The sequence below is a fragment of the Panthera onca genome, chromosome C1 (genome assembly GCF_046562875.1).
Source record: "Panthera onca isolate mPanOnc1 chromosome C1, mPanOnc1 haplotype 2, whole genome shotgun sequence".
Taxonomy (NCBI): domain Eukaryota; kingdom Metazoa; phylum Chordata; class Mammalia; order Carnivora; family Felidae; genus Panthera; species Panthera onca.
The window spans coordinates 189,971,140-189,995,539 of NC_138346.1; the positions used below are offsets into that span (position 1 = coordinate 189,971,140).

General features: G+C 47.4%; 1 protein-coding gene across 4 annotated transcripts in view; it reads right to left on the reverse strand.

The window, feature by feature from the left end:
* Positions 1-393: 393 nt before the first annotated feature.
* NFYC (nuclear transcription factor Y subunit gamma) overlaps positions 394-24,400 on the reverse strand; it is a 67,115-nt gene continuing 43,108 nt past the window's right edge. For 3 of the 4 annotated variants that reach the window (XM_060626739.2, XM_060626740.2, XM_060626742.3), the window contains exons 3-10: positions 22,007-22,078; positions 20,165-20,278; positions 17,189-17,284; positions 12,020-12,193; positions 8,346-8,504; positions 5,073-5,180; positions 2,572-2,631; positions 394-1,603 (exon numbers count right to left, since the gene is read on the reverse strand). In XM_060626739.2, the coding sequence (XP_060482722.1) occupies positions 1,172-1,603; positions 2,572-2,631; positions 5,073-5,180; positions 8,346-8,504; positions 12,020-12,193; positions 17,189-17,284; positions 20,165-20,278; positions 22,007-22,078 (1,215 nt within the window). In that variant the 3' untranslated portion in view covers positions 394-1,171. The remainder of the gene's footprint in view (positions 1,604-2,571; positions 2,632-5,072; positions 5,181-8,345; positions 8,505-12,019; positions 12,194-17,188; positions 17,285-20,164; positions 20,279-22,006; positions 22,079-24,400) is intronic. The other variant, XM_060626743.1, reaches the window with a different exon arrangement.

Consider the following 24,400-nt stretch of genomic DNA (forward strand, 5'->3'; position numbering starts at 1 on the left):
GAATGGCAGCCTGCGCCAAGGCAGAAGTGGAGGGACTGATCCGGGTCCTGATTTGAAGGACAGAGACAGTTTCTTCCACGAGAGATGCTCTCTTGACGCTCAACCAGCAGGACACCGCTGCATCTGGCCCACATGTGGTAGTCTAGGAGGGAAGGCAGGCGGGCGTCTCCAAGCAGCAAACAGATTCCGATCTAGTTCATTTGCAAAATCAGCAGAAGACCTCCATTTGAATCAGATATGCAGCATTAGCTCCCTTAGCTTTGGACGCCCGCTCTTCACAAGGGTCCCGCTCCTTCACAGACACGCAACCTGAGGGCAAACAAACCTAATTTCCAAGCCTTCCCAAGAAAAGTGGCCCATGAATGCCCCAGACACAGAAACCCAGACTCTAAATTATCTAAAATGAGATTTATTGCATTTCATGCAGTTTGAAGTCCATGCAGCAAAGGAGACTAGCACAATTTTTAATGCATTTTAAAGATAAAAAATGGGGGGTGGAGGTGGGCAAATGCACAAAGTTCTAGTCTCCTTGGGTCCCTGGGAGAGAAGGGTTTGGAAATGAAACCATCCACTCTCCATGGCAAATGAGTTCACCTCTTAAACGCAAGGAATGTTTCCACGGCCTCTGGGTGCAAACACACAGAGCTCTGGGACGAGCACAGGGTCACGAGGAAGAGGACCACTAGTGAGAAAGAAGCTACGTGGTCACCTAATTCAATCTGCGGGCAGAACAAGGTGGCAAATCCTAGGGCCGCAGCTGCTCCGAGAGTCAGGAGATAACATACCCCCCTGAGGAGATGTGCTCCTGGAAAGAAGTGGCGGTAAGAATCAAAAAAAAAAGGAAAACAAAAGAAGTATTTCTTCAACCACACTCTTCAAGAAAATGCCATAAATATGTTATTTAATATTCATTTCATAGCATTGGACACACAGCTCAACATACTGAAATATTGATTCCTCGGAGAAAAAATGGAGAAAAAGGAAATAAAAAATATTGCATCTTTCTGTTGGAGAATCTCGGCCTCCAGCGTGGGGCGCAGTGCACCAGTGTCCTAGCCTGTAGGAGGCGCGGAGGTCGGCCGGGTCCTCTGGGGAGGGAGGCTGTACCCATCGCCCGGAGCTGTATGGCAAAAATTGTGTTGGGCGTCCGTGGCCTTGCCAGCTCAGGCCCTCAGTCGCCGGTCACCTGGGGGGCCTGCCCGTCGGAGGGCTGGTTGGCTGACTGGATGAACATGGGCTGGGCGAGGTCCTGGCCGGCGGGCATGGTGACTTGCTGGATCTGGTAGAGCTGCTGCGAGGGGTGGAGAGGAGAGAGTGAGGTCACCCCCGGGAGAGGGGCATGCAGCTCCCTATGGGCCTCGAGTTGGCTGGGGGCCCCGGACACCTCGACCACCACCCACTGTAAGGCGTCGGAGGGAGGAGGGGGAGTGGGGCTCTGCGGGGGCTGGGCGCAGCAGACACAGGAGGCTCCGGCCCGGTGTGAGGGGGTGTGTGTGGTGGGCGGGGAAGAGGTGCAGGGAGTTGCATTTCCCGTGGCTTTCACTTCTCTGGGCTCTGCCTCTCCCGTTAGCTCAGAGCCTCGGGCTGGCTGCGCGCTGTTCCTCTGTGACAAACACAAGCAATTCGATCCACTGTACCAGCAGCTTGGAAGTCAGCATTTCCCCAACTCTTGGTAATCCTCACTAGTAGGGACAGTAGGATTACCCCCTCTCCTCCTCCTTTCCTCCGAGTACCTGGCTCAGGCCGAGGCTACAGTGAACCTGCGTTTCCTACATGGGCCCTGCTGAGGAGGTGGCCTGGGTTTAAACGCTTACTAAGCCAAGACCCGTGAGGCGTGGAGAAGCAGCTCAGGTAGCCACTATGGAAAGGCATTCCCCCCTCAAAAAGCCCACAGGCGAAGACCCCCCCCCCCCCCCGCACCCCACCCCGTGCCACAAGAGCCCTGGCATGTGAGCCTAGTGTGTGGTGCAGGCAGGGGCCAGACGTGGGTCCTGACGCCGGCTCCTCTCCCTTCTGGGCAGCAGAGAACACAGGCGTGGGGGCGGGGGGGTGGTCATCCTACCATGTACTCGGGGGTCTCTGGGACCATTAGAGGGAAAGGGTGACTCCTTCCTCACATGAGTTCAGAATTACTAAATTCCAGGCACCAAGAGAGCTTGAGAAGTCACATGTTCGCTGCATTTCAACTAACCCATGCTATTAAAAAGCGGCATAGCTTAGAAAAAACTAGTCCTAAAGAAGGAAACAGGAGACCCGCATTCTAGTCCTGGTTCTGCAATCAAGAGCTGCATGAGCACAGACAAGACACTTCTCATCTCTAGGACTCGGTTGACTCATCTGTAAAATGGGGATTGGGACTATATAATGTCTGAGATTATTTTCAGCTCCCACAAATCTAAATCTAAAGGATTTGTACTCCAAATTCAAGACTGAACCCACTTTAACAATTTCTGTCCCCTCATTAACAGAAAATAGGACAGCTGCCGTAACCATCCAAACCCACAGATCTCACACCCGCTACCCCCCCCACAGCCTCTCCCCCACGGCCCCTCCCCCAGTTGGGTGTCCTACCTGTCCGTCCGTGAACTGGCTGAACTGCTGCTGTCCTTGCTGCACCTCTGTCTGCGTGATCTGCAGGAATCAAGATGGCAGAGTAAGGTCAGCTGCAGGGTCTGGCCCACTCCTCCGACAGCCCACAACCAGGAGAGGGTTGTGAAGACTGCGTGAGACAATGCACATCAAGTGCCCGGAACGAGGCCTGGCACAGAGCAGGTGCTTAATGAGTAGCAGGAGAGCAACTACTGATGGCTACTCCGAGCCGAGGGCCATAGAGGGGACCACAGAGGACCCCGGAACGTGTAACATACACAACTTCCATAACCCTCTCTCTTAATGTCCACCTGCTTCCCACCTGCTTCTCATTGCAAGCTCCTAGGTGCTAACATGATAACGCCTAACAGTTACGGCTTAGGCAGAAACCCCAGGAGACCTTTAGCCAGTGAATGCAGACTGCAAAACGCGGGGCAAAGGGGTGAGTGGTCTGTTTCATTCTTGGAAGGTGGGCTCCAAACCAAACCCGTATCACCTAGATTATCTGCCTGGAATATGAAACACCCTGGCGGGGAGGTGGCCTTGGCCCTGGAAGCCCTTGTGGCACACCTATGAAGTACTTTTTCCGAGACAGGCCACGTGAAGTCGTCTGGGCCAAGCAGGGGGTGGGGGTGGGGGTGGGGGATGGGGGGGGAGGGTGGAGGCGGGTGGAGCAAGGAAAACATGTATCACGTGTACTTACAATCTTACGTGGGGATTTTAAGTACATTTGAAAAGAAACGTGCTGGCTGACGTGCAGAACCGCATCATATAGTGCGAGCTGCGGACGCAGCCTGGTAGACTAGTAAGAAGACGAAAGCAGGCTTACATGCATATGTGCACCTCTGCAACATCTGACTAGGAACGTCCTCTGTGTACCATCTCCTGGAACCCTCACAGCCAACCTGCAAGGTACAGACTATCCTCTCGAGGGTCCTCACAACAGCCAAAAACACCCTGTCAGGCCTACCCGTAAGGCCGTCAGGAGTAAGGAGGGGACAGGCGTGATAGGGCTTCATGACAGTTTCCTACTGTTGTCCCTTACTGGGGGTCCTTCCCCTCCCACCAGTCTACCAGTCTCTAAGTGGCTATGTTTACAGCCTCCAGTGCAAAGTTAAGTATTCAAGAAATGTCTACAGAATAAATGAATGACCCTGAGACAAATGGCAAATATTCTTCATAGATGAGAAGGTCAACTGTGCCCTGTGGCCAGCAGGACTGCTCTTCACACGAGCTGAGAAAATTTCATTTACCTTTAAGTGCCATTTACATGTTATTCACTCAGCAGTCGTTCAACACACACGTACTACTACATGCCGGGCCGTCACAGTCACAACCTGTTGTAATGTAGTTGTTGTAATGGTGCCCTCTTCTTGCTTCTTCCCCCTCCTGTCTGACAACCCGACTCTCCCCACTCACTGGCTTTGGTTTCTGGCCCCCAAACTGACCTCTGAGGAACTAAAACCTCTTCCTTCTCATTTCCTCCCACCCCCTCGCCATGAAAAGTTTTTGGACCCCAGGTTAAAATCTTACAAGACTTTTTGTTTTTTGTGTTTTAAAAAGAGGGGTACCTAAGGGTGTGACCTGACCGGTTTGGAGATGTGACTCCATGCCAGTCAGCCCCAAAGGAATTAGGGAAAAGGCCAAGCCCTTATGTGAGCCAAGGCACGGGTTTAGAACAGGCCCTTTAATGATCCCAGAGACTATATGGAACTCAGAAGCCTTGCTTTTGGCTCATTCCTTATATTTTCCCAAATGAGATCTTTGGAGACCTGCTCTACAAACTCAGCTCTGTCACCACTGTCAATAGATACATCACCAGAAATGCAACTGGGCCAGACGGGTCCAGCTCTTAAACGATCGCTGCTTTTTTTGGGTCTGAGGCAAAAGAATCCATTAACAATGCCTCCCCCTGACCAGCATCCCCCATCCAGTGCAAATGATGCCCATACTCCCCAACCCCCAATCCTCAAGCCCAGGGAGGCTGTCCCCTCAGCACCTGTGGCTCACAGTCCTCCGTCTCTTAGGGCACGAGAGGAGACGAAGCGGACAGTCTCTGGCTGGGCGTGCATGGGGAAGTAAAATCCAGGCTAACTTTCCAAAGGGCACAGCGGCTGCCAGAACACAACAGCTATTTAGGTTCAAAGATGGAAACTCAGGCTGACGATGAGGCAGTCTGTCAAAGTGCTTCCTCTGGTCAGACATATACACACATACATCAGGCTTTCTTCACAAGCGTCCTTGAGATTTCCCCTCCTTTGCATTTCTTTGTCCCTCGAGAACAAGACGGTAAGAGACACGCTTTGAATCCAGTCCTCCACTAAACCCCGTCTGTCCTTTGGGGTGAAGAGATGTGAAGGGTGTGGAGGTGTCTCTTGCTGAAGGGTGAGGTGGCAAGAGAGCGATTGCTGAGCCCTCCTTTCCAGCCAGAAGCCAGCTTGGGCCGGTCCCCTACCCAAGCCCTGCACCTTTGGGGCACATACCTGTGGAGCGCTGGTGGCAAGTGTCTGGATCTGTCCCTGCACGACTTGGGTGCCTGATACAGGCTGGGCTAAGCGAATGTACTGCAGCTGGCCGGCATTCAGCTGCACCTAGGGTGGGGCAGACAGACAGACGCAGGGGACTGAGTGTGGCCTCACCAGGCAAGCTTCCCCTGCGGTGACCATCCCCTGCCCCCCGAGCTCTCCAAAGAAGCTGACTCTGAAAAGCTCCTCTTCAACAGAGGTCAACACAGGCAAAACCAGAACATCCCCACCCCACAAGTCACAAAACACAACAGAGGATATGTTCCCTGAATGGACTGTGGAAAAAATTCCCAGAGGATCTGGCCACATATGTGACGAACAGCATGGCTGCACCCTCAACATTCACGGACTCTTAGCTGTTTGCTTAGTTTATCTTAGGATTGTATCCCAAAGACTGTGAGACATGATCGGAATGCTCTGTCCCTAAAGTGTGGGCCTTTCCCCCCTCTACCTCCACACCCCGCCACCCTATTTCCCGGGATGGCTGATCCAATACTCACAAGAGCTCCAGCATCTGCCAGGAGCCCACGGCAGATGGCCGTCACTCCGTGCCGTAGCCCCAGTCCTGCCCAACCCCATGCTGCACATCTCGGAAGAAAAAGCTGGCCTGCTTCACTATCTCTGTCCCCAAGAGCCAGGACCAATGGGGGTCTGTGGGACTTTTAGGATCTTTGGTGTTCAGCACTAGCTTCTAGCCAAACTCCTCCCAAGGGGAAACTGAATCAATAAACCTTTCAGAGAAAACCCCATCACGGGAAACCAAAGCTACAAAAAGGCCTTTAGAGTCCCTCATGCTTAAGATTAAGTCTCAGATAATACAATAATACCACATGCTGCATTTAATTGTGCGCTAAAAGCTTTAACTCAGGCTCTTAACGCTCCAGTGTACCATGGAAGTCTCTGTGCCTCGAGCGGGAACGGAGAGACCAAGGCGGTTGCACTGAGAGGAGCCATGGCTCAGCAGAAGAGAGTCAGCAGAGCACTGCAGACATCCACACTCGGGATCTGGGCGATGAACGAGGTACCAGAAGGACAGACTGGTCTCTCTCTATCTGGGGGCCCAGACACCACCCTCCCTGGCTGCCCAGCCTGCCTTTGTTGCAAGGGTGAACTTCCTGACGTGAACAGGTAAGTCATGCCTCCTTGTCCCGGAGTGAGTTCTCCCCTTGCCTTCAAGAGCCAGCTCCCTGGCAGGGAACTTTACCTCCATGAGGACAGTGCTGGTAAATGCAACTGCCCGTGTGCACGCAGTGTTACGTCACACTGCTTCTCTGCAACTGCGGTCTCAAAGGGGATGCGACCCACCAAGAAAAGACCAACACTTGGTAGTCAGTGTAGACCTTGGAAGTTCTTGGTAGACCATTCCAGAATTGTCCACTTAGGAAAACAGAGGGATAGAAAATCTAAACCCGTTAAGAACCGGGTTCACAGGAGACAGGGCAAGATATTGCGACCTGCGGTCTTTTCTTTCCGAGAACACGTCAAGAAGAGCTGCTGGGAAGTTGTGATGCCAGGCCCAGACCGCCCCCCTTAAATCCCGTAACGTGGCTTCCAGGCAACAACACTAAGTTGCTTGCGGGGCTGAAGGCAGCTGTGTGGAGGCTCGGGAAGCCTCGTCTGCCGACACTGATGGTGGCTGGTCCCAGGAGTCCCCGAACTCCAGACCAGGAACCAGGATGAAAGACTAAAGCCTTGTCTCAAGAACAGGGAAAGTATACTGACAGCCACAGAGATTTTACACCTCTTAGCTGGGAAGAGCTCTTTGCAGAAACAGATGTGACTGAAAAATTGTGAGCCAGAGAGTTTCCAAGCAGTTCTTAGAAGCAAGAAGCTCCTCTTTTAGGCTTATGTTTAGACGTCTAATGATGCTCTGCCCTCAGTGCTCTACCACAAGGACAGGTCTGGGGCGCCTGGCAGCTTTTTGACGTTAACTACAGGATAAATAAGCCAGCTCCTTGGGCTTTCAACAGAGAAGCAAAGTTTCCCTCCTGAAGGTCCCCTCTATTGGGGCGAGCACTCTTGAGTTCAGAAATGCAGACTCCTACAGAAGGTATCTGAAAATAATGAATTTGCAACAAATATGTGCTAAAGCTCTGTACCCCAGAGGGTTAAAAAGACTTGAGTTAAAGTTACTGTAAAGTGGGAACTCTTCTCTGCTTAAGTAAATTTGTTTTGGTGCCTTCACATGTAGAACAGAGGACCATTCAAGAGAGAGGTCTTGGTTAGTGCCTGACACAATGAGGCAAGGCACCTGAAACTGATGGGTCTGTATGTTGGGGGGGTGGGGGGGTGGTGGAGGGGGAAGGGGGAGGGAGAGAGGGAGGGAGGGAGGGAGGGAGGGAGGGAGAGAGGGAGAAGGAGCAAGCTCTAGCAGAGGGAGAGTGCGCCAAAAGCGCAAGAAAGGGAGGGAGGGAGAGGAGACAGAAAGACAGGCACAGAGACTCACACACTCCACTTTCCTAAGCTTTCTCTTGGTCTATCTGCTAACTTAGTAAGAACAGTTACAAAAACAGAGCTTTCTGCAAAGAGGAAGTGATTAGCCAAGTCCAAATGACTTTCTGTATCTGCCTCCATGTCATTTACAACAGGCAGACCAAGGGGCAGAAACAGAAGGACTGCTCCGTGTCACTCACTTTCCACGTTTTCGGGTGGCAAAATGACCAGTGTATAGATGGCAAGTGTTAAGATAGGACATTTCTTACAAAAGAGCAAGTACAAGTAAAAAAGCCAACAAATCTAAGAAATGAAATCCCTCAAGGCACACAGGAAGCAGCAGTCCACAGTGAAGGAATGGGTAAGTTAAATGAAAGCCAAAAATACACTTTGCTGCAGGCTCCACTGGGAACTGACTCATGAATATGCAACAAGTGTTATTTATGGCCTTCCCCGTACACCTCCCTCTTATTCTCTGCTAATCAAAAGACAGGACTGCCTCCCAGGGCCGTCAGGTCCTGGCATGGAACAGTGGTTACCAGCATCCTCTGCGTAGGTGGAGTGCGGGGACGTGGAGAGGCGCTGCCCCACGGTGGCAAACCTGAAGTGGATTAGAGGAAAGCAGGCAGTATACAGGGAAGCAAGTTGTGGTCTGGGCGAACAGGGACATAGGTTTAAAAAAACACGTGTACATCTACACATACGGGTATACGAGATCCTCTGTGTGTAAGATCTGGAAGCACTCCCGCCCCCACACGAGCACAGCGCCTTGCGGCTGCAAGGCAGAACCGGCCTTACCGGGATCTGCTGGATCTCTCCTGTGTTTGTGATGATCTGCTGCATCACCTGCATGGTCTGTCCGGTGCTGCTCTGGGCCTGCTGGGCTTGACCCTGTGGCTGAGCCTGGACAATCTGCACCTGCTGACCTTCTCCAACCTGCATGGTCACAGGTGTGGTCTAGAGAGGAGGTATGAGAAAAGAGGATTCAGCTCGAGATTAGAGCCACTGCGCTTACCAAGGGGTTAATAACGACCAATTAACTGGGAGCAAACCCCCTCCACGGACACCCAAACTCACCTTAACACTATTTAGCAATACTCAGCGTACAGGGCACTGCTAAAGTTACTCTCCAAGACAAAAGATGGGAGAAAGCCACGCAGATGTTTAGGCTCATGGTACAGAATATTTGCCCAAGCCCCAAACACCTCTATGCTTCAAATAGTGCAATCTTTCAGAGCTCTTGCAACGAAAGAAAGGCACATCCAATACAAAAGAATCAAAAGCAACCGTGACAGTTCATTTGAGAAATGGCCAAAGTCAGGTCTGGAGCAGGTGGATTTGGAGAGCAAACTGAATGGAAAGCGGGGTCAGTAAGAATTTACTAGGTTCAGGATCCTGGACTCCATTCCAGGCATGCAAGACACTGGGAGGAAACTAAGGCGCACGCTGGCTGCACTCAAGCAGCAGAGCAGTGCCAGCCCACACCGGCCAGCTGGCTGCTCTGGATCCAGCACGGCTTCCCACGGGAGAGGCAAACGCCACTAAGATGTGGATGTTAACTGAGGCCACCCCTAAGTCACAGAATTTAATAAAGCGAGGATTTTACCTTTCCAGAAACAAGAATCTCAGATGTAAGAAAATTCTGTCTACCACACACGACCTGGCAGGTTCCGTGTCTCTCACACCAACTTAGTGGGTTGCAGTCCTATGAAACTTACTCCTTTGAGAGATGGTAGACGTTAACTGTCAAAAGGGTTGGTCGGTCACTTGTTCAAAATTTTAAAACTTTAGCCCCAGATGTGACCTTTACAGATTACCTAGAGCAGTGGGCACAGCACACGGTTCATGTGGTGGGGGTGGGGTGGTAGTGGCACATGGCAATGGAGGGGTCAGGGGGTGGCGGTCATGGGAGTGGCAGGAGGGTGGAATCTTTTAAACTACACTCACACCCCCAATGCCCCAATTTGGGTATGGTCCCGTCCCACTCTGAATTAAGAATTACCTCAGTAAGACGACTCTGGGAATCTCAGTGAATCTGGGCTTCTCCTGATGTTGTTATTCTGATGCTCTCAGACTTTGCCTGCATATGTATACTACGCATCTAGTTACAGGAGGAGGGGATGTGTCCCAGGAACTATAGAGGAGATGCAGGGGACTACTAAGGAAGGAGAAATTACTATGAACTGGACACGGCGGGTAAAGAGGACAGAGGGATCTCTGTAAAAATACATGCGGTAGGCCAGGACAACAGGAAACACCTCCTGTTCTCTCACACCACGATTTTCAACTCAGCCTATTCTATTCCAACCTCCAGGAATAGAAGTTTCCAATTTTATGACAGAACGCACAGGATTCACTTTACCAAAATATGCTTTCCTTCCAACTTTAATATGTGTTCTGTCCCACAAAGGTTATCTGAACTCAACCTGAAATAATCATTACTACAGGCCTAAGCAGGGGTGATACAGCACAAGGCCACCCTGAACCAGCAGAACAGAGAACCACAGCTAGGAGACACAGAGAGAGGCCAACTTCCCCATCCCCACAAGCCTCACCAGCTCCAAGCTGAGAAGTCTGGGGTGGCAAAGAGAATAGATGAAATTCTTGCTGACTAAAAAAAATGTATACTGCCAACTCATCACTGTACTTTACCAACTCAATTTCCCCAAGAGGATTTCCACGGTATTTCTGAGTCATTTCAGGAAAATGAAGGCTTGTGCTAGTTGGCAGCTGTCAAATCACGTATGGCGTGTGCCCTGCTGTCAGGACACAACAACCACGAGCTTCTTAGATGTTGAGTCGATGAGAGCCAGCGCTTCGTAGACTCCCTCAAAGTTTGCTCTGTGGAGGGATAAAGCTCTCACCACTGCAGAGGCACAAGCCTTGGCCAAAGAAGATCCCTTAGGCATCATGGTACAGTGAACGCCTTGAAGCAGGGACTAGGCTGTGATCATCTTTGAACCCCTCCTGCCCGGCACAGTGTCTGGCAAAGAGCGAGCACCCTAAAACTTGTTATACGGATAAAAAAGGGAGCAGGGAATAAATCCTAAAATCATAATTAATAGTTAAATCTACCTCCGTCATCGTTTTTTCCTTCTAGGCAAACCCAGATCCTTACCGGCATACACAAGACTATCTAGCATGTGTCCTCTGCCTCTATTTTCAGACTTGCCTAGATGTCCCCATGCTGACTGCACCCTCCCACCACTCCCGGTGCGGGTTCCCACCTCCAAGCCTTTGCTTGTGCTGTGCTACTGGGAAAGCCCTCCTTGCCCTCTTTATCTGATTCATTGCCACTGTTCTCCCTCTAAAAGTTGGATTATTCCCTTTCGGGAACCTTCTCTGACATCCACTTCTACCACCTCTCTCACATTTTTGTTAGGTATCCCTTTTGATGTGATCCCTTAACACCCTTTACACAGCCCTAAGAATATTTCTACACTTCTCAGGTGGTGGTGGTATGACCTTTAAGTAATTGTACCCTACTAGTTTGTGGAAAATCTTTTTTTTTTTTTTTTTTTTTAATGTTTATTTGTTTATTTACTTATTTATTTATTGAGAGAGAGACAGACAGACAGACAGACAGCACCAGCGGGAGTGAGCGCATGAGCAGGGGAGGGGCAGAGAAAGAGAAGGAGAGAGAGAATCCCAAGCAGGCTCCACACTGTCAGCACAGAGGCCGGTGTGGGGTTCGATCCTACTAACTGTGAGAGATCATGACCTGAGCTGAAATCAACAGTCAGGACGCTTAACCAACTGAGCCACCCAGGCACTCCGATTGTGAAAATTCTTAAAAATAGGGACTGTTTTATTCATGCTTATATTCCAGGCACATAGGATAGGACTCAATCTTTGGTGAATAAATTAATGCTTGTCAGGGAATCTGGAGTCAGAGCTCAGAGAACAGAGTTCTCCACAGCTTCCCGTGATCCCCAACAAGCATGGATGTTACTGCTTTCACAACAATACCACTGGGGGGAGGGAATATTCTGGTTGCTACTGTAAAAAGATCACTTGACACAACTACGGTGTGACAGAGAAATGACAGGGAGAAGAGGAGGGGAAGTACGCAAACTGGAAATGATGCCTGATCTCTTCCTTAGAGGTACAACAAATCCTAGTTCCGGTGCAGACACAGGCACGGGGTCCACTTGTAATACCTCCCATGGGGATGTTACTACTCTTCATGGGGGCATGATATAGACTTTTTTCCTTCCAAAATGTTTTAGGTCATAGGGATCCTGGAGAGCATCTTCTCACTGCAATCTCCTCATGTGACCCGTGAGGAAACCAGGACCCAGAGAGGTCAGGGTGACATGTCACTCTGGTGGCTGAATCTGGGGAGAAGCCCAAGTTTCTAGACTTCAAACTTGGTGTCGTAAAACGACCGGCCTGCTCCTCTGCCCCGGCCGTGCTCTCCCCAACCTAAGCGGTGCCATGTTGCCGGTGGGCGCCCTCTGCAGCTCACAGACCTGGCCCTGCTGAGGCTGCGCGATGATGATCTGCCCAGGCTGGATGGTGGTCGTGGAGCTGGTGGTCTGCTGGCCCTGCTGCTGCCCCTGGACTTGCACGGCAGCGGGCTGCTGAGCCAGTGTGAAGTAGTACTGGACGGGCTCGGCGGGAGTCACGGACTGGCGCACCTCCTCCTGTGGGGTAGAAGAAGCAGCAGGTAAGAGGAAAAGAACTGACTCAGCAGCCGCCACAGTGAATTTCCATTCTTCCCCCAAACGGACTCTGTGCAGTTGCCTGCTGAATGCTGAGCTCTCTACATTTGAAGCCAAGGGAAAGTGGAATTCGAAGAGACCAGTTGTGCTAAATCAAACTAAAAATAACAGATTCCATAGGCTTCACAAAACATACAGCCAATTTTCTGAAGTACAGAGTAATCACCCATTGCGTGATGAGTTGCAAATGGGCAAATAATTACCGTAACTAAAAACCATGCACCAGCAGTGCCTGTCAGTAAACGCTGTCAAGGCCTGTGATCTGCAAACGGTGCTAATTGCGAGCACTGGGAAGATGCTACCCAAACATCAGGCTCTCATCTCAGGCCAGCCCCCAATCTCCCCAGTAGGCAGCACTCTCCTTATTTGGTTCCTGCCAGCTCTGGAGGGACAGAGCAGGGAAAAGGGAAACAGGGCTTTCCCCGGGCTGGAACTTCAGAATTGAGTGTCAGGATTGAGAGCACTGGTAGGTAAGTGCCTAGCTTTTCACAGCACATCAAGAGCTCCGTGGTCACTGAAGGCACATCTGTCCAGCGTCAGGTCTGGTTCTGGTTGTACTTAGCCACAGAAGCGCAACCCAGGGGGCCTGAGGGACAGCTCTCCGCTGGGGGGCGGCCTTGGCTGACTAGGGAGGTCGCATTCTGTCCAATGTGCGGGATGAAGAGACTGTTCCTTCTTCAGCTGACGTTTTCCATGGCAGAAGGAGTAAACAACCCTCTCCCAGCCACCTTGAGCTCACAGCTGAGAGTGTAGGATGTTTACACACACTACAACATGGTTAGAGCCTGAGGGTCCGGGGTTGACCGGCCCCCGACCACTGACACAGAGATCGGCGTCTGCTCCGGAGGGCCCTGCGACACACGGTGCCCCTGCCTGGGACAACAAAAACAACAGAAACATACAACCACTTGGGTTGACTGAGCAGAAAATTTGCTTCATTTACCCAATTCCTTGTTCTGGGCTAAGTATGCCAGGCTCAAGAAGAGAGGAAAAGACACTTCTTCAAGGTATAGAGGCACTGTGGGCTGCCTCAAAGTTCCCCAAAATGACAATGACACAGCCGGTATTGACCCGATACCCTCACTATGTTAGGTGCCCCAATCTATGTTGTGCAGTCCTTTCCTCACTACACTTTGTTTTGCTTGCTTGTCAAGTGCCCTCCCTACTTGAGTGGAAGCCCTATGAGGGCTTAACTCTTGCTCTCCACTGTTCCAGCCATTCATTCCCTTGTAGGTACTTAGTAAGAGGTTGCTGAATGATGGGTGGATTTATAGAGCCAGGCAGACAGCTGCAGGTAGGAAAGTGTTTTTTTTTTTTTTTTTTTTAAGTAAGCTCTATACCCAGAATGGGGCTTAAACTCACGACCCCAATATCAAGAGTCACATGCTTTATTGACTGAGCCAGCCAGGCACCCGGGAAAGTGCTTTTTAGCTTAAGTTGGTGTATGACAGTCTCTTGAACCCAACAGCTATTACCAACAGAAAAGAGTAGCTACACTCTCTTTTGTTACCTCTAGGATTTTGTGGTCATGGTGTGGGGAGCTCATGTCCCCTACAGAACAGGCCTTGCCTGGTGACTGGGGGCCCAGGATACTAGGACTGTTGACATCCAGGCTTTGAGGAACTGGGGTCTTGGCATGACAAGATTCCCTAACGGCCACCCACCCAGCCTCAGCAGACACTTCTAACATTCTGGATTTCCAAGCTAGTTCTCAAACAAGAACGAATTTTCTAGGTTAATGCAGTCTGTGCTTTAGACCCAAACAATCTGAACCCTGACCATAACCATGCTGAGGCAGAAGAAAAAGGAGGTCCCCTTTATTTTCATTGAGGTCTCAGTTTCCAGAACAATGTAACTGTGACATCATCACCATCTCCATTTCAACTCAACTTTCACCATTATAAATAAAGGCCAGCCTGTCAATTAGCTCTTGGCTGTGGCAGGGATAAATACAGATACCCTCCCTTAACCAAGAAACAAAGGCCAACAACTCTTTTCAAAGCTCCTGAAATAGGTTCAACATATTTATTTTCCACTGAGAATGCCCTTCTCATTTTATAAAAAAAACATCCATCACTGTAGTCTAGACCTAACTTACAAAAGCTCTTGGGTAATGAGAGGGTGTAGAGAACCAAGAACCCCCCACCCCCCACCGCCACAACCAACTTGAAGGAAGTCAGGGAGGAGGGAGAAACTGGCACCTCCCAGCCCCAACCTGTGATTGCTCTGTCTCTAGTTATCTCTGACTGCAACTGGTCTACAAGTGAATATAGTCTTTTTGCCAGACAAAAAGCAAACCCTTTAAGCATCCCTTTCAAAAGCCAAAATACTCCTTGCCAAAAACTGTGACAGCAGGTAAAAAGCTTCCCCTAAACTGCCCATCACTCCCCCTTAAGTTGTTTATGAACTAGGCAGTGTCTAGGTCACTCTGAGAGTACCAAGTAGAGGCGCCTAGGTTTGTGTTGTGAGGACCAGGCGAGATTGTTCTCGAATCACTGGAATGGAAGGAGGCACATCTAAGGTTCTTCTGCATTATGAAGACTCATCCGGCCAATGGAGGGCAAGCTAGCAAGGGAATGATTATGCTTGGTTTAAAGAAATGGGTGAAGAGAAAATGACATTTCAATGGGCAGGAACTTTCAACTCATAGCTTTAGTGGAGTAGAAGTCAGCCTCAACTATTCTCTGCTTCTAAATAGCCTTTACTGGCTTCCCCAAAGAACAAGAGAAATTTCCAAGCATTTCTTGAGAAGTCAAGGACCTTAGATCTACAATTCAGTATTTCTGGCTAGTTTCTCTCCCCAGCAGTGGGAAATCAGCCCCTGCGCTAGGACAATCTCTGAATGACTGGATCAATCCAGAATGGGGCACTTGCCCAGCTTTCGCAGTGGCCTCCCTGACCAGAGAGCTTACGCCTGGAATCTTTTCAGAAGTGGTGACTGACAAATGTCAGAGAATGAGCAGCATCCCAGGGGCATCACTACAGAGTTGTGCAGCCAGCCCCAAACTGAAAAAAGTACATTTGCTTCAGTAGCCAGAAATGAACTGCTGCCTCCTTCAGAAAGGGTGAGTTTTGGAGAGTAGGCGCTTTTAAAGGACTTAAGGAGGTGCCAGCCAATTTGGAGCTTGGGAAAACTTTGAGTCTACAGAGGATTAAAAGTGCTATCTTAGAATTTCAGGCCAGCTTTCAGCAATCTCAACCTTTCAAAGGCCAGGCAGCAGCTGTCCCCAACAGGACGCCAATCAATGGCTTGAACACCTACAAAGACCTGAATCCAGGCAGCAAGGAGCTGTTTCAGCTAGACATACTTTAAAAGGAGATGGATCACAGCATTGTGAGCCGGGCTAGGATGGAACAAGGAACTGTCTGACACCCTGAGTCAGTCAGGCACCGAGGGCTTGAGGAAGGGACAGGACATGACCCTTCCCTGCAGCCAGCTGGTTCAGCAGACGGCCCATAGAGAACAAGCAGGAGTTAGCACAAGGCCTGACTTTGTCACAGAGCTCAACACCTTGTTTTTAAAGGGGGCTTCTGGAACAAATTCCAACAAGGAGAGCAGGGGTATGGTAGCATTTGTTTTGGGGGAAGAGAAGTAGTCGGAGTTCTTGCTGTAGTGACTTCTCAGAGAGGAGGGAAACACCCCAAGAGGAGGAACTGAGCCTGTGGGCACAAACCTGCAATTGTCTCAAAGGCGATGCGCAGCGGGGGGACGACCGTGGCAGCCTGCCGCTGTAAACATCCGACTGAAAGCTCCTCTGAACACCTTACAGCTTCCAGTCAAGGATGTTTACAGTAGCAAAGACTGCCCAGAAAGAACGGAGCCGCAGTGAGGCACCTGCTCTAGTAAGGAGGGGACAGAGGATTTGCTGATCCAAAGGCCCCCAGGCAGGGTCAGGATTACAGGTGTCCTTTAAGATGCCCACTTCTATACTTCCTGACTGATTATTAGTATGAGACAGCATAGGACAATGGTTGTCACTGAATGACTCTGTTCTAAGGATAATATATTATGAAATAATTCATTCAAAACACTTAAAATTTTATTAACAAAATAAAGCGAGGAGAACAAGGCACGGCTTTGTTCCTGTCAGACCCTGCCACTATTCCCCAAGTGTCTCTACCACACCGACTGAGTCATGCAATCCGTGTGCCTCAGACAATGAGCTCTACAGGAAAGGGGTCTATTACAACTGCAGTTAAGAGCTTTATGCACCCAAGGTGCTGAAAAGACAATCAGTGTGGCCTTTGGAGAGGGGCAGGCAGAAGAGAGGGAAAGACAGATATTCACATTCTTTCTCATGACTGCTCAGAAAACGGTTTAAGTGGTGGTTCTCAAACTTGGGTGCACGTTAGGCACATCTGAAAAGCTCGACAAAGCACTGATGCCTGGGCCTCCCTGTCAGATTCTGACTCAGCTGGTGTGGGGTGGGGCCCGGACACTAGTATTTTTTTAAACCCTAACAGGTGATCTAATGGATAGCCAGAGCACTATATAGAGAACTGCAAACCAGAGTAAGAGAAAACCAAAGTCCATTCAAATACCACTGGGCACACAGAGAAGCTGTTTCTTTGTATCTGGAAAATCTAAAATCTGTGCCTTGCTGGGAATGTTCTCCCATCCCAGATTAAGAATTCTGAGAAATTCCCTAGGATACCTTGAAATGAGCTTCACTTTCCTGTTTGTAACTTGTCTTTAACTTTCATTTTGTCTACTTTCACTGAAATACCACCTCAGAGGCACTGAGTTAAAAGTATCCATAAATGAGTAACAGAGGGAGATGTTAAGGATGGATCTGGTCTAGAGAAAGAAAAGCAAAAGGAACAGCAAATGACTTGAGAGAGGAAAGGGAGCATATCTGACACCAGCACGCAAGGTGCTCTTTGGTCAGAAGCAGCAGCAATGCCTTCCCGGCTCACCTGACGCTTTGGAGGTTTCAGTTCATCTCTTGGAACAATATCGATGAGAAAGTCAAACTGATCAAATTTTGTAATTGCCATGGCGATATCATTCCTCTGTAACAAAGAAAAGCAGGGTGAAAAATTAGCCTGGGGAGAAACTAGTTCACCTGGCTTTACACCCTCCACGTTACAAGTAAGATAAGATGATGACTTCTAAGCCAAATTCAACAACCACAGCCAAGGCTATAGCTAAAGCAAGCACAGCCAAACTCATAAACTTCACATCAGACTTCACGGAAGATCTACATGTAGCTCATGCTCTACAAGCTAGGGATTTGAGCCTCCAACTACAACTATCACCTCTGCTGGATCCTACACCAGACCTGCCCCACAATTGTTAAATTATCATCCTCCAGCTAAATTTGTACAAACCTAGCAATCTCAACTGGCAGGTTTCAAGGTTAGGCTACTATTCAATCTTATAATCTTTCTGAATCTCTATTGAAATCCTAATAGCTTTTTACAATTATTTTCTAGTCACTGGATCTATATGTTAGTTCCCACAAGGCTATGATTTTTATTTTGGAATTCAAAGTCACAATGTTAAATCCGTGGTTTATATCTTGTTTAATGTGATATGAATAAGGGGAAGTCTAAAGTTACTAGAATTGACTAATGATACCAAAACCAAGGCCTGTTCCAATGGAATTCTAAGAGTGATACTCCCTTTCTTTAAATAATTTTTAAAATTTTGTAATTAAAAACTAACACATGATCCTTAAGATCTGTATACTTCATTGCATGAAAATTTTAAAGCAAAAAAAAAAAAAAAAAAAAAACAGGAAAAAGTAGTGAACTCTAGTGAGTGATATACATATTGAAGTCTTGAGGGGAAAGTAAACTTTGAAATGCACTTAAAAACAGATGACTTGATGGACAGAGGGACAGACAGACACGGGGATAAAGCAAGTAAACTTAACGGTAGGATCTAAGAGGTAAGTATACTGTAAACTTTGCTTATGTTTGAATGTTTTCGTAATAAAATGTTGGGGGGTAAATGAACATGGTAACAGAAATCCCTAGCGATCTCTCTATATATCACATCTTAAGAGAGGTGACTCACCAGACAAAACAAAAGGGGATGGAAATTTTGTTTTTTCCTTCCCTTGTCTCTGTGATGGCCCCAAGCCACTGAAATGCAAAACTCCAATCCACCCTTCTTGCCAACCACCAGCTTGACAATAACCCTCCAACGGAAGCGGGGCGCATCTTAAGGCCGCCAGGTCTCATTTAAGATCAGTACGATACAGTATCACATTCCTGATGATGTCACCTACTCAAAGCTATCTAAACAGCTCATCTATGGATGGAATTGGGGGAACAGTGGGGGTGGGGAACAAAAGAACACCTCCAAACATACACCAAAGTGTGCTACAGTATTTTGGAAACACAAATATACTTAGAGTTGGTCTTTTTTTTTATTTTGCCTTTGTTAAAGCCAGTAGTATTTTACTGAATACTCATATTCAGTAAAATACAGAAGTCTTGAGGACACAGCTTGATGAATTTTAATAAATATATGTACCCACACAGCTATCAACCAGATAAGATTATAAAAAGTGTCCTTCTATCCCTTTCCAATCAACTGCCCTCCCCCCTGAATCTGAGGCAAGCACTACTCTGGTTTCTATCACCACAGATGGTGAGAGTATATGGAATCGTGTGTTATATAATTTTTTCCCCTCTGGTTTCTTTTGCTTAACATAATAATTTTTTCAGATTTCACCCACAGTGTACGGAACAACAGTTTTTTGTTATTGTTGTTGACTAGTAATCCACTTTATGACTATAACCTTTTGTTTCTATATCCCCATCTTGATGGATATTTGAGTTGTCTCCAGTTTTTGGCCATCATAAGTAAGCTTGTTATGAACATTCTTACACAATAACATCCACACTTCAGTGTGTATACGCAGGAGTAGAACGGCTGTGTCACACAGTGGGGATACGTTTAAGTTTATTGGAAAGTGCCAGTTTCCCGAAGCAACTGGACCACTTCACATCCTGACCAGCAGTAAGTACTATATGAGTTTCACTCACTCCACTCCCTCACCAACACTTGGTATTGTCAGTCCTTTTTGTTTTAGCCATTCTAGTGGATGTAAACCAGTGTCTTGTTCTAATTTCTAGTTCCCAGGTGCCAATGATGCCGCACACCTTTTCATATGTTTATTGGTCATTTGGGTATCTTTTTTGAAACACTGTCCAAGTATCTTGCTCATTTTTTAATCTGGACTCATCTTGAAGACAGCTTTAACTGGATCTCTCTAGAGTCATAGGCTTCCTTCACAGCAGCATAAAGTAAGTTCTCAATGTCTAGCTGCATTAGAATGTAGGCTTCCCAAGGGTGTGGGGGTTCTTTCTGTTTTGTGTGAACACTGCTTGGCATACTGTGGGTGTTCAATAAATACTTGCAGAATAAATAAGCACACATCTTCAATTTGGAGGTAAAGGGATGTTCACACACAATGTGAATATTGATTTTTAAAATAAAAGGAAAATGAAAAAGAAAAGGAAAGGGTTCCCAGGAAGGCAGACAAGGAACAAAAAGGCAAATGAGGTAAGTGAGATGGATTCTCCCTGGGACTGCCCTCTCCTGGAGTCTCACAAGGCTTCCAACCAGAAGTTGTTTACATCTGGAAATAGATCAAACACTTGAGCCTCTGTCTATAGTCAAAGCTCACCAAGTGAAGAGTTCAGTCACTGAGCTGTGAAAAACGTGAGAATTGGCAATTCAGATTCTTGGTGGGGAAATACAATCATGGCTATAGAGTATGCCTGCCTCACAACAGTGGGAGGAATATGCCAATTACACACATCAGCTTGACAGAAACCTAAGGAAGAACAATCTTTGGTCCAAAACGATGCAAGAAAAGCAGACAAAGGCAAGGGCAGTTGCCTGCCCCCTTTCCCCATGTACGTCTACAACATTACCTGTAGAGTCCGGCGCTTGTTATCCTCCGTGTGGATCCAGGCTCGAAGAGTCAACTCTGTGATAAAAATCTGGGCTGCCTTGGCAAAGAGCACAGGGGCTTCTGCACTGATCATCTGCAACAGATGTAGGCCCTCCCTGTCAATCACCAGCATGTTATTCAAACCAGCCCACTTGTCCCTTGCCTCACGTCCTGCCATCGACGATGGGGTAAAGGCTGGAAAATGAGAAGGTGGCAGTCCCAAGAGATTCCAAGGTAAAGTAAATCCTTAAGAATCGGGCAAAGCAGAAAGCAAGCAGAAGAAAGGAAGAGGGAAAAAGAATACTTTTCTAGCAACTACCACATACGTTCTTATTCTCGTAACAGACTTTCAAAGAAACCTAAAGAAACTAGGGTTTAGGAGAGGTAAAGTGACTTGCCCACGGCCAAAGAGCCAGTTAAGTGGCAGCGTTAAGGTCCTAATCCAAGGACAGACAATGTGGGGAAAGATAATGAGTTTGAGAGCCAATGGATTTAGATAAAATTTCAGGCTTCCCATCCTTCTGGGTTTTACTTTTCACATACTGAAAAAGAAGACAACCTTTCAGTGTTGTTGTGGGAATCAAATGAGGTCATGTATATAAAAGCACCCAGCACAGGACCTGGCACTTAGTAAGTGCTCAAGTAATGTAAGCTGCTTTGCCATGTCTGATTTCAAAGTTCAAGCTCTTGGTCAAACAAGGCTCTGAACCCTTGGTGAGCTGGTCTGTGCAGGACAGAGCCATGGAAAGAGCTCTGGAGTTAAGGAAGGAGAAGTGAGAGCTAATAAAAGGGAAAATTGCTGTGAACTGTTAGCTTTCTATACAAACACAAGGGACTATTAGTTTTCAGTGATAAGAAGAGTGAAGGGGCACCTGGGTAGCTCAGTTAAGTGTCCAACTCTTGGTTTCAGCTCAGGTCATGATCTCACCGTTTGTGGGATCGAGCCCCACATGGGGCTCTGCACTGACAGCACAGAGCCTGCTTGAGATTCTGGGTCTCCCTCTTTCTCTGCACCCCCGCCCCCAACTCACGTGTTATGTGTGCCCTCTCTCTCAAAATGAATAAACTTAAAAAAAAGAAAAAGCTGTAAGTGTTGCTCTCTTCCTGAGAGTTGAAATAGGAGGTGGGCGCCTAGGTATACAGAAATAGCCACCTGCAAGGAAACCTCACAGGTTGTCATTCACGTAAAACAGCTCACAGATTGAAAAATTAGAACAAGAGCAGTATCTTTATCAAGCATTTCTTAGAGCTTATATTGACAAACTAGAGATTGCAATAAAATGCTAACTGAGAAGATGGCACTGTCCTGCTGATATAATTTGTGTTTACCCTACACAGTGAAAAGGATAGGTGATTCAAAAAGCAAACAGCAGGGGTGCCTGAGTGGCTCAGTCGGTTAAATGGCCGACCTCAGCTCAGGTCATGATCCTGGGGTTCACAATTTGGGAGCCCTGCATTGCGCTGTGTGCTGACAGCTCAGAGCCTGGAGCCTACTTAAGATTCTGTGTCTCCTTCTCTCTCTGCCCCTCCCCTGCTTGCTCTCTCTCAACCTCTCTCAAAAAAATAAACATTAAAAAAAAAAAAGGCAAACAGCATATTATCAACATCTGGAAAACAAGATATCCTTAATTTCCAGAGAAACACGATATAATAATTAAAACTGTTCAATTTCAGCTCACTTAACAATTTTAGACAGGAACGATATAAAAAAAGAAACAATAACGAAATTTTCATTTTTAAGCTTTGAGCACTACAAAAATGAGCGACAACCTACCCACCATTATAACTTCAATATGAATAATAAAAACGAATGTGAATTCACCTTCACGTCTTCATCCAGTTTCATGATCTTCTTAATACGAGCCAGTGGGAGTTCTTGTACTCGGAAATCTTTCTGAAATGAGTAACAAGAGGCACATAAATGGTGGGGACAATCAACAGGGCATGACAGGCATCTTGAAACACTGTGACTGGTTTAGTCCCTCCTTTCAAAAAACATGGCAGGAGAGGAGCTACAAATTAAATGAAGAGAATACAAGTTTCAGAGCAAAATTCTTCTTAACCCATGCAGAGCTTCAGACAATTAAAGGTTTCAGGATAAACTTACAATGCCATCTAACAGTGCCCTCATGAAGAGTAGCCCCAAACAATATCAGATTCTGTGCCAGCACAATATTGAGGTGCATCTTGAGTGCCCACCGCCGCCCCCCTAAGCACACCAACCAGTCTGCGATATGTAGATTAAAATGAGACTTTTGCCTCAAGGGCATTCCTTTGAGTTGCTAGTTTTTTCTTCTATTCTGGGACTACAAGGGCAAGGTGCCAGTAGCACCTGACCACTGTGACCCACAGTTGTCTTCAGCCAGCACTGGCTGATATGGGCTACTTCTGACCTTTGCACTAATCTGACACCAGAAATCGGGGAGGAGGGCCTTTCCCATCACAGCAGCAAAGGCCTGGTCTCCGAAGTTTGCTTGGGGGTGGGGTTGGGGGTTGGGGGTTGGGGGTTGGGGGTTGGGGTGGGAGTGGAAGAGTATGGAGAAAAATGGGTAAATTTTTCAGCTGCCTTTTAGGAACTGCCCTGGGGCTGGGAGGAAACCACGTGACTTTACTAGGGACAGAATTTAGGAAAGGGCTTTCTTACCAGCACTACTCAATTATTTGCGATTTAAGCCCTTTTGATACTATTGGTACTTAAACACATGCCCAGTGATGGATGCAATTCTAGAAATAAAATCAATTCTGGGTTTCAGAGCCGCAGTGAAGAGAAAGGTGCAAAGGGAGAGACTGGCTAAAATCAGCGAAACCCCTACTGGGCCCAGGTGTCAAGTGACTGATTCTATAAGTGGTCTGAAATGTGACTCACCAAACCCAACGTGCTCACCTGGGAATTTGCATCATCACATTATGGAAGGAGCAGCTATTATTTCAGATTTGACATAATGAACATGCATAAGTGAACTTTCTATTCTAAGACCAAAAGAAACTCTCAACTATATGTCAAAGAAGGCAGTGGGGCATTTTAGAAAAACATCACCAGCCTTCCCAGAATCCATTTTTATGACTACAGAAGGAAGAGTTAGTTTTATTAGGATAAAATGCACACCGAGACACTGGATCTCTCCTCACAAACCCAACGGGCTGCTTGGGACCACTCACCAACTCCACAAACCTCCAACACCAATTTTTGTACCTTTTCTCTTTCCAACTTAGGTAAAACAGTTTCCATGAGGCTTCTACTAAAACTACCTCTGGAGTGGCAGAGCTTTACAAGTTCAAATGACTGGAATTTCACCAGAAAAGGACAGGAGGATACATTCCTTCTATACTTATTTTTCTCCTCTTTCATTCACTCATTCATGCAACTCGACCAATAGTGAATGTATGATACCTGCTACTATGTAAAAGATGCAAGTCTATTCTTACCTTTGAACAGATTTATAGTTTAATTGTTAGAGACCGTCACATAAAAAATATAACCCCCTATGCTATACTAGGATGGGGGTGTAAAATCGCAGTGACAAGAAAGGAAATAGGCAGCTGGTGGGGCAAGGGGAGGGGTTGGAATGAACAAGAGGAGCTGGCAAATGTTCCACAGAAGGGCTGACATCTGAACTGTGTCTAAAGGATGTTACAAAATTTGCTTGTTGGAAAAGTATGAGAATGTTATTCAGTCAGAAGCAAAAGTATGGTGACACAAAAAACATGGCCTATTTAAGTTTTAGATGTATGATCTGAGTACAGAGGGAAGCAGCAGGAAAGGGAATGCTGGATTGGGGCCAGACCCTAAAGGGATTTTAAAAAACGTTTAACCACAGAAATCAATCACTGGTCTTCCTTCTTATGTGGCATATCACACAAAATGATGATGCTAAACAGAAATGCTAAAGAGAATGCTGGGGATAATTCCTTTGGAAGGCCTCCCACGGTGATACATACAGCACAAGATTATGACCACAAGATTTAACTCTCTTGCAAGTGTGCTCTCATTGGGCTTGGTTATTTAATGTATTTCCACACGACTGTTCTAAAATTTCTTAACCAAAGCCCAAAGCTGAGAAGACCTCCTTCCCCAACTTGAAAGAGAAGAGTATTACTTCTAGAATTTCCATGAGACTATTCTTCAATCAATAATTCTTCAATCTATTACTTCTAGAATTTCTATGAGACCATTCTTCAAACAAAAACGGGTCCCATCTTGTAGAGATATAAAATG